General features: G+C 31.9%; 1 protein-coding gene across 4 annotated transcripts in view; it reads left to right on the forward strand.

The window, feature by feature from the left end:
• Positions 1–18,012, forward strand: part of LOC100163673 (glucose dehydrogenase [FAD, quinone]) — a 43,625-nt gene that overhangs the window by 12,926 nt on the left and 12,687 nt on the right. For 2 of the 4 annotated variants that reach the window (XM_001944677.5, XM_008183621.3), the window contains exons 2-3: positions 12,866–13,161; positions 14,267–14,446. In XM_001944677.5, the coding sequence (XP_001944712.1) occupies positions 12,925–13,161; positions 14,267–14,446 (417 nt within the window). In that variant the 5' untranslated portion in view covers positions 12,866–12,924. Of the gene's footprint in view, positions 1–12,142; positions 12,340–12,865; positions 13,162–14,266; positions 14,447–18,012 lie in introns of those variants that run through there. The other 2 variants (XM_029487616.1, XM_016803469.2) reach the window with 2 other exon arrangements.

Here is an 18,012-nt window from a genome sequence, read left to right on the forward strand (position 1 = left end):
AATTGTGAAGGCGACTATAATATATTTCATACATATTCCGCATTTGTATAGTAAACACAATGTTTTAGTATTTAATTTCGCAATAAAACGAAATAATATAATAAAATAATTAACCGTTTCTAACACGACGTGTTATCGATATAAATAATTGTATTTAGTTCCGTCTGCTACATACATATTGATGCCATCTTGTCAAGTATAATATAATATTATAGCCGTTGTAGGTGCCTTATGTTTTTTATAATAGGTATTAATTATTTTAAACTTCAAATGTAAAACATCACGTTTTAGACCAGAAGATAGTACAACCTTGTGCAGATAGACATATATTATTTGTATCCAAATAGGTATTATTAAACCAGTGGATAATAATTTTACATTTTACATTAACAACGCTCGAAACAGTGAAATGGTGCTCTGCTGTAGTGTCTATTTCATAAATCACAACGCTGTTTGGATTGTAGTTGGTATTATTTTTATGTCTTGAGTCGAGCGGCGGCCTCCGACAATTTTTTATTATGAAATTTCAACCAAAAGTATTATTATTATCAGTATCACAATAATATTTTAAGTAATAATGGCGCTTAGGTATATATATAATGTATGGCATGCGTTTTTTGTGACCTCGAAGGGACCAGGAATAATTGTCGTATTACAACTGCTGACATGTCGCCTATGACACGACACGTCATACAATGGTATAGTTATAATTTATACGAACATAATAATCCGTATTGCATTTTCACCGCAGACGTAAAATTTTGGTAATTATTAGCGGTCGACCATAGTGCGTAGACTGTGAGTTCCAACACTGCTGTTAACAGTTTATATTTATATAATATGATTGTAATATTAAATATTAAAACTGTATTATAATTACTATGATGTGTACTGGATAATAGCGAGTTACTCTTGTGTAGATCTAATAATAGGTTTGAATAATAAAAAACAAAGCCGATTTTAGGCTAATTCTATTATATTTTAATATGTAGATAGGCAATAAATGACGCAGCGCTTAAATGCAATCTACTTTTAACTAATCGCTACTATAAATGGTTTTTGTTCTTTGTTTTAGATTTTTTTTTCAATAATATAAACATTGTGTTTTATTTGCAAGTGTAGCCGGTTTAAACATTTATAACACGTTTCAAACGTCTGCAAAATAAATCTGTAAATAACTTACCTTAAAGGTACCTACGTTTTTCCTGGAGCTTCTATCGTCTGTCCCACTGTTTGACGCCCTGCAGGGAAACTGTAGGTTTAATATTATGTCAACCCTGTCAATATTATAATTTTTAGGTTCGATTGCTTTTTAAATATATTTTTCTTGCACATTACGACGTATAGCATCGAGTCGCGCGGGTAATAAATAAAAATATTATAATAGCCGGTATCAATGCGCAGACTGTAGAGCTTAACGAAAGACAAAAAAAAACCGATTTTTAATTTTTAACGTTTCGATTGCTATTATTATGATTTTATAATAATTGTTCACCCGGATAGACGATTATTAGATATCGTTCGCGTTTGTCATGACTCATGTGTCGCACGATATTGTTATCGTGCAAGTACAATAGCGATTTATTATAGGCGTAGGTGTACCTTTATGTATATTATATTATATTATACTCGGCGGCAGTAAGTTAATGAAATATGCCGTAAATAGTAGTCGCGATGTTTTCACTAGCGATCGATTGTTTTCTTCGGCGCGTTTTCTATTTTCGCGTGCAGAACACGACCCGATGACGATAGGTAGGTACTAGACAATGTGGTCGACTGCACGTAAAAAAAAAAACACACACAAGCAAACAAACGAGACCAAACAGCAATTGTACAACAACCACAATGGGTATACTGATATTATATAATTCGCGGCAACGTTCAGAGGATAATATAATAGAGCGTTTTCAAAAGGATATCCGTCGAGATTTGCTTAGGTCGACATTCGAAATCTATTGACGACGATAACCACACAACGATAACATTCGGTAGATCAGATATTATTAAATTATATCACAATAATAGCAATTATAACAAGAATTTGGAGGCTCACGATCAAAAGGTTCTGACTCAAAATATAAAATATATGTTCAGGAGAGCTATAATATTATTGAATACTTCAAATTTTGAAAAAATCTTTTAAACGGTAATAGCGTATTCGTTCGTAATGACTAATGAATGATTTTCAACGATTGTTAAATTTAAAATTAACAAAGCTGTTCGGCAATAAGTCTTCATGTTTGTTTTTTGTTCTAAGCAAAACTTAATGTTAAAATTGTCAGTTACCCACCAACAAGTTCTTCATATTGCACTTTTTGGTTGTTAATATATTATTATGTTCTCTATTATTTAGAGCTTTTTTTGTTCTGGATTGAATATATAGGATTATCGGCCTAACAAAATTCGATAACAAAAAAATTAATAAATTATGACGTGATGTCAAAACTAAAATAATATGATTTTATCAGCTATAAGCTATTATAAGATATAACACAATAAATATGAAATCGGTAGTGATATTTGATTATTGTTATTCGTATCATAATGTAGATAAAACCTATTGGTAATGAACAAATTTGGTTTTATATTTAGATCACTATAAAATATTTGTACATTTTGTCGATTTTGAATTGTTGAGTTCTGAATAATATGTTACTCCTAAACGGTTGTATTTGAGCTTCAGCCTATAGACCATCGAAAACTTACACTACCTATACATGATATAATATGCATTAAAATCGGATTTAAAAAAAAACTAAAAAAGAAAAACCTATTTTTGGAACCGTTTTGGAGCTAAGCCCATGAACTGCAGCTGTCGGTCGAATGTTGCGTATTTTCCGGCCCGTAAACTCGGACGCGGACGGATTCTCCGCACACCGTAAAAAACGCAATCGTCTTAACAAGCGTGAAACACAACACTATATTATTATAAGGTAATGTTTTGTCATCTCTGCAACCGATGTCTGGCGCGATGAACCCACCGCGACGAGGACCATAGATCGCCGCCGCGTATAACCTACATTTATACATTGTTACAGATCGGACTACGCCCCGCGGTGCAATATTATTTGAATCTAACCACCTGTAATAATACGGGTTTATCGAATTTCACATCGAACCCACATTATATCCCGTGTGGGATATACATTTTCAAATCTTTAAGATCCCGTGGGTCAAAATCCCGATAATCCGGGCTGTGAGAAGTCTCAAAGTCCCTACGAATATGATACTTGCATGACCGTTGTTGACCAAAGTGACCAACACGGTTTCGAAATTACCTACAACTATAATTAATATTATATCGCACAACAACGATCGTTACAATATTCATATCGGTTTATTTAGGCCTGACCCTGCACACAAAATAGTTGTCGTCGAGCTAAGACTTGTTGCCACGTGATTTCGGAACGTTTCGAACTTTGAGTATTAAATTGCAAGTGCAACCACACTATACGCATTACTATTATATATAGTACAATAGGTTTTTGTAGGTTAGCGACATTTTTCTCGCTGTTAATTCACATGTTAAACCATAGGTGTCGTTAAAATTACGTTTTACAACACGCGATTATAATATAATATAAACAATTTTTTCATACCATTAATTATTGTTATGATATTATTCTAAGCTGTTGCTTGCTATTTTTACGGTATTTATTAACAATTAACAAATATAGTATAATAATATCTTATAATATGTCGTACGAAATGAACTATAACATTTCGTGAAATTTGTAAAGTATACATAAGTAATAAGTAGACGGCGGATTATATGCAGTGAAAATACTCTATTATATGCAGCATAAAATACAGAAATATGCATAGACTATGTTAAAATATGCACTACGAATTAAATTTAAAAATAATATAAAAAAACTATGATGATGAAATTTATTAACAAAAAAAAAAAAATTATTATAACTTAAAACTAATAATTATTTATTATATTACATTTATGTATAATTATTTAGAACTGTAGTTCTCGTAGCACTATATTACTAGATGTTGCTCCAAATGGTCTATTGTAAAACTATGGCGCTTGTCATCCAAAATAAGTTTAAATGCAGAAAATGACCGTTCAACATCACAGGACGTCACAGGACAGTATTTATACTTAGAAGCCATGGTGCTCGTTATTGTATTGGGCAGTATACAGTACTTGTGCCATTAATGAAACCGTCGATCATACTTAGGGAATTATAGCCAGGATTTTTGTTCAGTAATCGAGTACTAATCTTTGTCTTGATTTTTTCTGAAAATACGTCAGGCAGTTCAGATGCTGTTGTTAATAATTCCTCCATAACTTTTAATGAATTGTGTAGTAGCAAATTTCTTGCTTCTAGACTTGTAATTAGTTCTGGTATTTTAGAAAAATGTGTAAGAATCAGATTTAAATCATGTTGTATTGACGGGGTTTCAAATTTCTTATCGAGTTTTCGATAAGATATAATATAAATAACGACGACAGTAGAAACTCATCCGGTCAATTAATTCGGTCGGTATGTAGGTACTATACGTCTATATGGTATGTGTTTTAACACATTTAATCAGTGTGTTTTTTGTTTAAAAATACAATTATATGCCATTTTACATCGCGATCAATGAAATATGCATACTTGGTAAAAAAAAATGCGATTATATGCATATAATCCGCGGTCTAGTAATAAGTATGTTAGTTATGCGATACATGCTAATTATTATCAGGTAGTTCATTACATAGCAGGCGGCACTTGGGGTCAAAAATGTATCACAATTTATTAACCCATTTAAAATGATAAGTTTGTCCTCTCAATATTTTTCTGGAGGGCAACTGCTCCCTCGTGACTACCCCACGTTTACAGTTAAGATAACGCAACAACTGCATGTCTAGTATCCGTCCTAAAAAACAAATGTTGTACACAATACAAATTTGCCTAGAGCAGATCCTATTTTATGTGGTTACAGACTTTAATATTAGAGATAATTTACCTATTATCAAAAAAATATTAAATCTATTAGTTATGTCAGTTGTTTGTGATATTTAAATTTTCGGGTAAGTTACCAATGGATATGTAAAATATCATGATTTAAAATCGTTCATAAATTACCTATGAATTAAATATATTCAAAAACCCAACGTGCAATCACACGTGTTTTTCCCTTTAAGTTTAACTCTTGATCAATCCACTCTGATCTATAAAACTATCTAACAACACAAATTTAACACAAATTCGTTATGTCGTTCTCACATGCGCGAGCTAGCCGCGTACTGAGCAATTTTTTAAATGATTGCAGTTTACCGTTTGAAATTCTGGGAGTTTTCTCAACATGTAAAACATGTTTGTACGAACAATATAATATCGTAATTATAAATAATTACTGATTAGTATTTAATGAAATTGTAATATTATTATTATTTTTCTATTTAATTGGTAAATAAAACAAGTGTACAGTGTGTGAGTAATAAGTAGGTTTAGTTAATTTGTTCTTTAATGCCACAGTACAATTTTACATTAAAAAATACCTACCACTAAAATATTATTAACGGAACAGGTTTTCGCTCGTCATTATATTAATATCTAATATTATATTATAATAGTAAAATTGGACAGGAAATATTAATTCATCTATTCCAGCTATATACCTTTGGGTTTAAGCCACGTTTTCGTACCATCCAATAAAGGAAATGCGTATGTGCAAAATGGAAATCGGGACCATTGTACCGACACGATCCGTGATAATAATATTTAAATGTCGTGTGCGACTGCCGTTGAACAGTCTAAACGGAGGAGCGCGGAAAATCCTGGAATGTAGGTAAATGGAATTACGATAGATAATTATTTTTTCCATTCGCGGGTGACTAGGTACGGTAATTATTAACCGACGCCAAAGGCACCTATATAGTATACTTCCTAACTAATACGCCAATGCATTATTATTGTCGTTGTAGATACATTGATTTCGTTTAAAAATTACATTGTCTCCTATAAATAGTTACGTCCACTACGATAATATGGGCAGGTACAGCACGTCTTGGAGTACGCTGATATACTATTACGCTTGAATATGTAAAAAAAAAAAAAAATAGTACGAACCTACAACACTAATCTTCTGGCTGTATAATATATTTGAACGAAACTGTTTGTATAATATAATATTATATTTACTCAAGTGTAGAGAAGACAATGAAGTGGCAGCAGCAGCTCTTTCGTTTTCATTATTATTGTATTACTTTTCCCATTGTAATGGAAGATATTAAAATATTATTATCTAGATAACGTGATGCATATTTTGCAGTGTTCCCTTCTTGTATATTATTTTCATTATACTTTAAGAATAATAATTGTTCACATCATGTACATACTATTTACTAACTTTTAGTCATTTTTTTCACAAAAAAAAACTTTTTATCCATAATACAACATTACGACAGTATTTTAGTTTCGTTTCACGTTCAACCAAACGTTATATTATTTTAAAACGAATGTGTGGTAAATCGAAGGTTGACATAATATGGTTCGATGTCGACTTAAAAAGTTAAAGTTAAGTTAATTTTAACTTTTTAAAATGTATTTTTCACTAACTTAACTTTTAACTTAACTGATTTTAATGATATAAACTTAATAAATAACGAGTTACTTTTAATCAAATCCAAGTTACGTTAATTTATAAATAATTAAATAATATTTATGGAATATTATTTTTGATGATGAATATTACATGGAAATTTACTTTTTATTATTTTAAACTATATTTATATATTTAAAAAAAAAATAAGTTAACTTAACTTAATAGGTTAATAGTAATTTTCCATATAACTTTTAACTTAATTGAGTTAAAAAAAAAAAATAGGATAATTATTAACTTTAAACTTTCAAAAATGATTACTATCAACTTAACTTAACTCAGTAAAAATGATCATTAACTTGCCCAGGTTTCCAGTACTAACTATAATATTATAATGTGTACAGTCTACACGTTTCACTCATTAAATAGTAATAAAATAGGTATATTATTTATATTATAGGTAATTTATCGATAGCTGTAAAAAAATAAAATTAAACAAATAAAAAAATGGTTAATATATTATTATAATATAATATATATTGTATACATATTATATTATTATATTTTGGACTGAAAATCATTAAAAAAACGTGTTTGATGATTAAACATTTGAAAAGAGACGTCTTGAGATAATATATTAATATACTGGCTATAAACTTTCATTAAACGCGTAAGATTAACCATAAAAGTGATTGTAATTTGTTTAAAGTTCAACGTGTTTTTTCGATATAAATTTAAATTATTTAAGAACGTGTTTTGCATAATATTTTATACATGTAGGTACTTAAAATATCATGCATTTGTATAGGTACCTAACCGTATTTACCACCGTAATAATTTCCATCGATAAATGTGTAATTTGAGCGCATATCGTACGTATAATATAGGTGGTATCTATATTAGGTATTTACCTGTATTAGGTACTATATACAATTTATATAATGATATGATATATATTATTATTCAACATTGCAACGTGCTATGGTTAAAAAATATAACAAAATTAAATAATTTTTTGTAAAAAAAATGGAATGATGTTAAAAAAGAAACATTACACCGCATGCACGAATCGCGAACTATTGAACTTGGTTCACTAGTCGAAATACCGAACGGTATTTACCAAAACATTTTGTGTTGTATGTGTGTGTATGTGTGTGTGTGTGAAATCTCATGGCAATCGAGAAGACTATTATTATCGCGCGGGTCGATGAGTAACTTCAAACGCGGCTGATTGGTCATGGTACACGGTGTTCGAGGCCTTCGTGTAAGAAGTCACTAGAGGAGACCATCATCGTCGTCGTCGTCGTCGTCGTCATCGTCATCATAATTATCATCATCATAATCATCGTAATAAAACGCATTTGGCCGAACAATGGCGTGGAACAGTTTCCCACGGAGTCGCGACGCGCCGGGAAGTTAAAACTTGAAGACGCTCACGAAGCGCCGTGTTCGTGTCCGCACGCGTCCATCACATGTATATATATATATATATAACAATATTATAAACTTAAATTATAAACACAGCCAGAGGACCGGTACATCCCCATTAATATATCGCATGGTGTTTACGAAATGGGGTTTCGTTGTCGGCGACGAAATAATGAAATAACGCGATGATATAATTCGCCGGTCATCGTCGGGGTCGTGTAAACCAGACGGTCTATATCATGACGTATAATAGGCCGATTATCTAATGTTGGTAAACACTATCATGATCTGGAAAAATTATTAACGTATTTATTTTATACAACCACGATACGGGGACCTGCAGTTCAATGACGAGAAAAACTCGACACCACCTACACAGCGCAGAGCGACCATCTCTATTTTTGTATATTGAAGTCTCCAGAAATAAAAATACAAAATAACACATCTCCAAAAATGTTAATACCTATAGTACATTTCGAGAAAATGAATAATATAAAAGACCAATAAAAGAATCACTCTGTATAATATATACGACAGCACTCTTAGTAACATCACACGGGTATCTGTGATGAAGCTTATTATTAAATCAAGAAAAAACGCACACACGCATATCCCGACGAAGACGACGACAAATCGAATGCGACGGTGTTGCGCAGTTCGGGGCGTTGAGGTCACCGTGGTCGACGATCCGAAGAGACGTTTTCGACCAGTCCTCGTGTTCATTATCCGAGGCACTACCTATATTTTATGCTGTTTTGAATTGCGTTTTTGTGTGTTGTTCTTGTACGGAACTCCTGAATACGCATAACGCAAATGAGTGTACCATAGTCGACTCGAAATCACATACATTATAGGCTATAACATCGTATTTATAGTTTAATGTCAACCGACGAATTCAATCGTCCGCGTGCGAATACATATAAATATAATATATTATTATATAGACAACTGCGCGGCTGAGGTCGGTGGTATTAATACGTCTAATAAAAGAATAAATATATAATAATACAAATCGCGTGTCGATCGTAATAAAAAAAACGTGCGAACAGTTCGTGACCGTTAATCATTATTATATAGTTGTGTTATTAACGGAATATTTTAGATTTAAAAAAACTCAATCCAATAATTATTTATAATATACACATGTACGAGATATAATATATGTATCTTACGAATGCAGAGTCTCGGAATCGTGACGACCAGAATTGTATCAACTTTTGCGATCGTATATACTCATTGAATGCAAAGCTCGCGTTAAATGATGACTTAATACATTGCAGAGAAGTGTTCAAGTGCCATACGAATACATTACAATATTATTATCGGTGTATGCATTTACATCGATAAACAACGGTTTTATTTTTTTGTAACAATCGTCTTCACTTAAGAACACGGTTTTTATACTTGCCAAGTATTTCAAAGTTTAGACGGGTACGCATAATATAGTATTGTTTTGGATAGCTGTGGATGAGTGACATGTTTTTCAACCATATACAGTTGCTGATAGTCACTTTGCACAGTCTTCGTTTACGTTTTACGCAGTTGAAACACCAACAATGAGGATGATACCATGCAGGGAACGTCAAGGCAGATCATTTCCGACGATTTATAGACTTTACGGGTACAAACCGAATCTTTGACGTTTGATAACTATTGAGAATGAGCAGTTTTGGGCTGTAAATTATAACGAAGTGTGGTAAACAATAGAACGTATAATTTACCAAAGTAAAGAATACGCAACAAGACATAAAATATGTACCCATATACTATACAGTATTATTTTGTAGCTTGGAAACATCGTGCTTGTTTCGGGGTACCTACACAAAATCGATTAAATTTCAACAACGTCCACTGATCACAGGCTGTTTTCAAAATATTTAATCGTCTCGATAATTTTCTTTAGAACACCGAGAAAAAATAAAAGCTTAAAGTTGCTCTATAAAATTTGGACACTTGAGATAAATCCTTAGCGATATTAATTTGTTCGTAGTCTGTATTCATAGAGTCAGGTAATATATAAGAAACTAACGACAGATTCACCGAATAATCTGTATTGGAATTCAGTCGCGATCGAACGGTAAGGAAATCGTAACTCTAATAATAATATCATGTGTTATGTGATCGCATATACAAAATCTTCGACTAGTTAATTATCTGCAGTTCTGATTCCTATGACTGACTTATTCAAAGCCCCATACAACTATAAAATGGATTCAATGGCCCGGTACGCGGTGATTCCAACGCAAATGGTCGGTTTAACTTTAAAAGCATATATTATTCACTTTAGGTTTTTATTGGTCGATTTTCTCTAATTTATAGACCAGGATTGCTTTAAGCGGTGTTCATTGTGTTATGACAATAAGAGTGTAGGTTTCGACTAGCTTACTGAACAATATCAACGGCCTGCTCGCAGTAGACGGGCCGGACTTACGTATAGATACCTTGGCAGACGATATAATATACATATCTGTCGGTCGTGAAATATTGTTATACAACATTTATAATAATAATGATTTACGGTTACAGTCAAGCGAAAAGGTTTTGCCGACCAGAACGGCTGAGGTTTGTGTTTCGGTCCGGGAACGGCGGCCGCGAGAGCCGAATAAATAATAATAACATTAATGCGATTTCCTATCATACAGTTAGTAGACATATTATGATTATATATACCTACGCGTCGTTCATATAATATGTTGGAATGTTTTATAATAATATTATTATTTTGTACCAATAAACGTATAAAACATGTCTACATGCGCCAAAACTCCTTTCTGGGGAAAGTGCTTACGATATAATGTTTAATAATAATCGCACCGGGTGATTATCGTTGGAGATAAGAAGGAGCACAGAGTTTGTGTGTAAAGTTCTAGTGTGAAGAATGTGCACGCGTTGCTGTCATGGAAAAAAAGCCAAACGGTATAAAAAAAATTTGAAATTGTGTTAACAAATTTGATGGGTAAAAACCGACGCGCGGGTATTTGTTAAAATGTCCTTTACCAGTACGCAAAGTTACTTCAGCACCAGTGGAATAAAAATTGTATTTGGTGCAGTTAGAAATGTCTTAAATAATATTGAAATTATTGTTTAACACTGGTTAGAAATATGTTATAATAACATAATATTATTATGCTATTAAAACTATTAGATTTCTATGTCATTAAAGAAGACGTGTCTTCTGGTGGTTCAAATACTAATACTCTTTTTATATTACCTAGAGACCACATGGTCTCTAAGTAATATTTAAAAATTCCTAAAATCAGAATTTGAATAAAATAATTGTTATAATATGTACAATTTTCGTTTCAAAATTTCGTGTACAGCTTTACATCAGATTTCGTACGCAGTATGCGTGATTATATTATTATTGTGATATACGACATGTGGGATAAGTAATAGCAAGTACGATACTATGTAATAATATTATAATAATATCATGATGGCTACGTATTCGCGAGGTTTTGCGGCGAGCTTGCGGTTCGTTCACCACCGATCGCGCGCGCGTTTGAGACGCTATTGAAATCAATAATAATTATTAGAAGGGTTTTCACCGATTGAGTCATAATAAAATAAAATTGTATTAGCTCTCGCGAATACTGTTCGTAACCTTGACCGGACCGGAAAACATAGACGATAGTAATAATGAATAATGTTGGGTGAAACATAATATTATTATTGTAATACATCGTACGCGTTTATTGTGCGCCGAACGTACATCACGTGCTAGATATTCGAACCTATTAATTTGAAAACGAAAAAAAAAAACAGTAATTACGCAGTATGGGCAATAAACGTTGTGTATACCTACACTGTGGTTCTGTGTAGGTTACCTGTGTAGTAGGCGATAACGCAACACGCGACGATAAATAAATAAGATTTGATTGTGAATATGAAAAAAATGTTTTCTTCGTGCGATGATCGCATCCGTCGTGTTTCATCTCGTACGCTTAGTTATCCGTATACTTTATAGTATAATATTATACCAATAGAGTAATAAAATTACTATAAATTATTACTCTATGGGTATACCCATACCTACATTATTATTGTAGTTGATGTTGTTGGGTTTTTCGCCGACCAACTCGAAAAGGAAAAACCAAATGTCGTAACCCCTTTTTTCGTGACGGTGATGTTCGAACAGCGACGTTATAAAAACCAAAGATCCGCTAAAAGTTGTTTAGTCGTCCGTGTGAAGTCTTCGTGGTAATTCTAAGTGTTATTATAATATTATTTTTTTTTCGTAGTCTAGTTTTGGCCGACACCATCTTCATACTTATCGCCAACCCGTCAGTGTCCGTCTTATTTCGTCTATGAACTTAAACGATTACTCCACTTATAATTTCTTCTAAGACAAGTATAGTAAAAAATGTACAAAATGTATTTAAATATTTGAAACAGAATCATTTAGAAACGAATTTATCAACAATCAGGGATTTTAGAAAAATGCACTAAAACAAAATTAAATACGCATGCATTTACTATGCACTCGAGAATGGACAAATATGCGCTTAAATTCACTAAATAATAATATGACGTACAATAAATGTAATAAAACAAATTCAAAACCGTGACTAAGACAAGACTTAAACATTTGAGAACAAATTACTGTTTAAGTGGCGTGGCACAATCGCGATTGAACTGATGAACCGATAGTTGAGTCTATATTATATCGAAGTATAATCAGTTATCCCAACATGTTGTTCTGTTTTTAAGTCGACGATTTCGAAAACGACCATTTTAAATGTTAACTGAGACGGGGATTATAATATATCACCTATACTTAAATCGTTTAACCAACTATAGCTATAATTACCTAACCTAACCTAATGTGGCGCTGATTGCATTGTATACTTACGTATATACTAACCCGTAGCAAACTTTTTGTGTTTTTCAGACGATATAATAATAATATAAGAATATAACGACTGCAGCAGCTCACGAAACGCATCCAAGATGAGCAGCAGTTGCAACTGCCCGGTAACCCAGCCGGGACCCACTTTGGCCAGCACGTGCGGTGGTTCGGCGTTCATGTTGTTCATGGGCCTATTGGAGGTGTTCATCAGGTCCCAGTGCGACATCGAAGACCCGTGCGGCCGGCCAGGGAATGTGGCGTCGCCGGACAAGGAGTACGACTTCATCGTTGTGGGTGGTGGGTCAGCGGGCAGCGTGATGGCCAGCAGACTCAGCGAGGTGATCATAATAATTTATATTAAATCTATAATGCATTGTTATTTTAAAAATACCCCCACACGGCTTACAATTCTATCATGCTCGAAAGAGTTAAGCGTACATTTTTGATCTATGTTGGAAACACTTCAAAAATAGAGTGTTTCAATCACTACTACACACCGTTCCTGCAATTACTTAAACTTGACACTCTAGCTGACCACAGGCAGGCGACAAACCTCAGTTTCTTAACTAAATTATTACAAGGGAAAATTGTTTCACCGTACCTATTACCCCCAAATATCCTTCAATATCCCAATCCTAGTCTCATGCCATCCTGTCCCTTTCTAACTCCCTTTTTCTTCAATTAATTATAGTGAAAATGAGCCACTACGTCGATGCATGAAGTTAGCAAATCTTGACCATTTTTTCTTGTTTTAAATAATTATATCATTATTGTATAAATATTGTATCTTTCCAGCATATTAACTGTATATTGGGCGAAAGCCCGTGTTGTATTATTATAAATAAACAAATAAATACCGTAACTAAGGATGACCAAGGTTGTACCTAAATCATAACCATCCCAGACTGTTAAATCTTCGGTTATCTGGAATGCGGGTACTTCAATCTTTTTAAACAGTCAACACGTTTTATCTTTTTTTTTTCATTTAACAAATAAACTGTGCGTGGCACAATAAGTAAATTCGATCTTAAATAATTATAATTGAAGATCAAATTTAACTTATCCGTGCATTGATAAAACCCACAATTGTCCACTAAGTGTAAACTTTCAAATAAAAAAATAAATAACAGCTAAATATCTGTCAACTGCGTATGTAAATGACTACAAATTGTAAGTTTTTCATGATAATAAAAAAATCTGTCTTCACACTCGCACATTGTAAACATGATTTTAATCGAATAATTCAAATTTCTTACCTAACGTTATATTATTATAACTTATATAATTGATGTGAACTCGTAATTTATTTATGCACAATTTTGTTGTTTTTTAAAATAAAATAAGTGAGAATTCCGAATGGGACCGTTTTCAGACATCCTTCCAAGCACAACAATTTTATTTTTTTCGAGGTTTTAATAGTTTTTTGTTCCATGACTTCTTCAGGTACCACAATGGAAGGTTCTGTTAATTGAGTCGGGTGGCGATGAGCCCACCGGTACACAAGTTCCGTCAATGTTTCTGAATTTTTTGGGTTCGTCAATCGATTGGAGTTACAATACGGAACCTGAGGAAATGGCGTGCTTAAGCAGCCCGGAGAGACGATGCAACTGGCCCAGAGGAAAGGTAACGTACTAACGAGTTTATATTATTATTGTGTTGTTCTTGCGATATTACAAATTGATTTTGTCGAACATGAAAGTTCCGGGATTAAAAATATAATTATTAATTACTAGAAATAATTGCTGCGATGGCGTATTTTTAAAGGCGTGAAATGAACACGAGGATCACTTATTATTTTCTTTTCGAAAATTAATTAGTGACGTAGGTAGGTACGAACCATATAGCAAACTTACGGCGCGGCGTGTTACGTAATATAAATTGTAATTTATATGTTTTTAACGAGGGATAGTTTCAAAATCGGCGCTGACCCGTGACGAAAATCAAGATCAACAGTATAGTTTTCTACTTATAACAAACGATCGCATAATATTGAACTATTATAATATTCATAACTAAACACGAAATAATATATAATAACCTGCCTAATTAAATAACAAATTATAGTCACACGTATATACACGCATACAACAGACCGGTGGTTAGATTAGTTTAAAATTAAACTCGGTATAATATCTGCATTCTGCAATTACACCTGATATTATTTCCTTATATATATCGTAACAAAACCAGAATTACTGAAACACGAGGATGAATGAAAAATTCATAATTTATAATAAAAATAATAATTACTGCAAACACATACATATTATAATAATAATATATAGGTTAATAAAGTAAATTGCTATTTAGCTGGGCGACTATTAATAATATACCAACACGTCATATTTAATCATCCAGTAGTGGTATCAATAATGTACTCACGACTCTATTTCAATTATAATATTATGAATATAACACGATTACTCGGCGAATCGGCGATAATAACATAGGTAATAGGTATATACAACGAAAACCGCTTATAACAAGCGGAAAATGGATTTATTATTTGTTTGATTCGTTCAAAGTGCTAACAAATTATTTTATCACGAAATAAATTTTTAGTCTTATAGTCTATGCTGTCATTCAAAAGAGAAAATCACTTTTATAACATTTATAATGATAAAAAAAGTAGTAAAATTAATATTATAAAATTACAACAAAATAACTAAAATCATTATTCTTGGTTATTTAATATTTAATTTCGTAAATAACTCTGAATAACTGCGTTTTTTTTTTGAGATTTTTTGGTTACAGAATAACTTATTACGTGGAACATTGCTTAAAATTTTAAACCCCTAGCTATAAAATTTAAACATTTTATAAATTTGTAACTGCAAAATCGTTTTTGAATTTTAAATTCGATTAATGTTGTCAAAAATCGAACTTTAAATGCTATTATAATAAAAATTGTGGCTATGTGTTTTTAGAATTTTTCAAATACTATTGTAATAATATATCAGGAGTCTTGTATTAACTTTTCTAGCTTTTTGATCCAACGAATAAAATTTAATTGACATTTATAGAAAAAAAAAAACGAAAAAAATTGGAAACGGAAAATGTCCGTAAACCGCCCAAAACAACGCAAAATATTTTGAAAATTGAATCGTATATATAGAAAATGCTTAAATAAACGTTCAGTGAAAATTTCATGTATCTACGGTTAATTTTTTAGAGTTACACCAAAACTAAAATAGATTTTGTCGAAAACCGATTAAGCAAAAATTACCATTTTTCCTTAATTTTTGTTTTGTTTTTCTCTGCGCTTTTGAAAACAATTGAGAATTTTGACCTCCCGAACCAACTATAGATTCACTTTCACATTGAACAAGATACTGTTGAAAAAAATCGAAGTAGTGTTACTGCTCAAAACAGTGATAACAGATACAAAATAAAAAAACACACATCATTGTAAAATCGATACATTCATTGCTCCGCTCAGAATCTAAAAATGTAAATGAAATATTTTTATAGTAATTTATTATTTTCGTTTCATTTTAAAATATTTTATAAGAGTTGTTTCCGATACATTGCTTTTTAAACGATGCACATTAATTGATTACCTATATAAAGCCTATTCGGTTCAATGGTTGCAGTACCAAAGTGTTGTATTGAGAGATGAATAATAAGTATAATAACTAATGTTATTGCATTAAAATCACTTATAACTCGATGTACAGAACCCCACTGGAGTCTAATATAAGGTCCAAATACTTTAAAGGTAATTTGTATATTATTAAATAGTTATTTTACTGGTGACTTGTAGATGTTTGCAAAGCACCAAGCTTTTGATCTACATAATAGTAACATAACATAATAGTAACAACCTAAAATTCTATACATCCTTTACTCGAAGACCGATAGTGGCCTGAGCAAAAAAATCGTTATACAATATTTAAAATAAAAATTATAGTAAATATGCGGATAACGAATGATTACACGAAGGTCACGATAATATAGAGTTATACCTACATAGAATGTATTTCTATAAAAATAGAATTTATTTTAATATAATTATTACCTATAGTAGATATATATTTTTTTAATTTTAATGCAATATTATATTATTATTAAGAAAGTCGTCCAAAAGAAACGGCTAATATATATATTATACTCTAAAAGCCTTGACTTTTCCGCTTTATTTTTATTTTAATATAGATATACTATAGTATAATATATATTATTTTTTTAATGAATTAATGGGCGGATATTATATCGTTAACCTTCGTAGGATCGTAATATATTTTTAGTATTCCGTTCATAATATAATTCCGATAGACTTGCCCTCTAAGACTTACCTATATTTACGCGTTTTCGATGAGACTGGAGTCACGACGGCGACTGCATCTATTGGTATTTTTATTCAAACATTCAGGTCAGGTAATTTTGCAGTATCCAATGAGGTTTTTGAGCTATAGCTGATCATTGGGCCATAAACCAGCCGAGGTTGTGTGGTTTTCTACGGATTCGTGTTTGCAAGTGTAATTTCTTTTTCTCAAACCACCGCATGTAATATAGTTTCGTGACGGAAAAAAATTGAATGGCAACTGATGACGATCTGCAATACATATTAAAGTCGCATTATACAGAAACGTAAAATCTGAACGACATATCGTAGACTGTTCGTTTGTTCGTTGTCTGGGCTATGTTATCGTTCAACGAATTCGCGAGTCGTGACGTGAGATGCTTTATCGCTTTTAAACATTCCCATTAACACGTTTAGATCATTGGTACAAATAATATATTATAGTTATCCACCCAGGTACCCTATGATTTAATAATGCATTTCCCGATCAAAACTTCATAATATTAAAATTTAAAAAAAATACGGATTTGTTAACTCAATGCCATACATCGTAATTCAAACAGACTGCTGATAAAAAACACGTAAATTAACAAGAAGTTATACATTAAAATAGATTTGGTATAATATAATATTAGACCCATAATATTATCCACCGTTGATACAAAATATCGCGTATTTAAAGTTAAATTGCTTTCGATCAGGCGTCGTTGTGTCATTCCTAATTAGCAAATATTAATTAGAATTTTCACTCTTGTGAAAGATAAAACAAATGAAAATCGATAATTTTTTTTTATCAAAAAAGATACGTTAGTATTGTCATAAAAGTTACAACCTACGGTGAATCACATCTATATATATATATAAAAAAATGAATGTATGTCTGTCT

The sequence above is a fragment of the Acyrthosiphon pisum genome, chromosome A1, assembly GCF_005508785.2.
Source record: "Acyrthosiphon pisum isolate AL4f chromosome A1, pea_aphid_22Mar2018_4r6ur, whole genome shotgun sequence".
NCBI classification, from domain to species: domain Eukaryota; kingdom Metazoa; phylum Arthropoda; class Insecta; order Hemiptera; family Aphididae; genus Acyrthosiphon; species Acyrthosiphon pisum.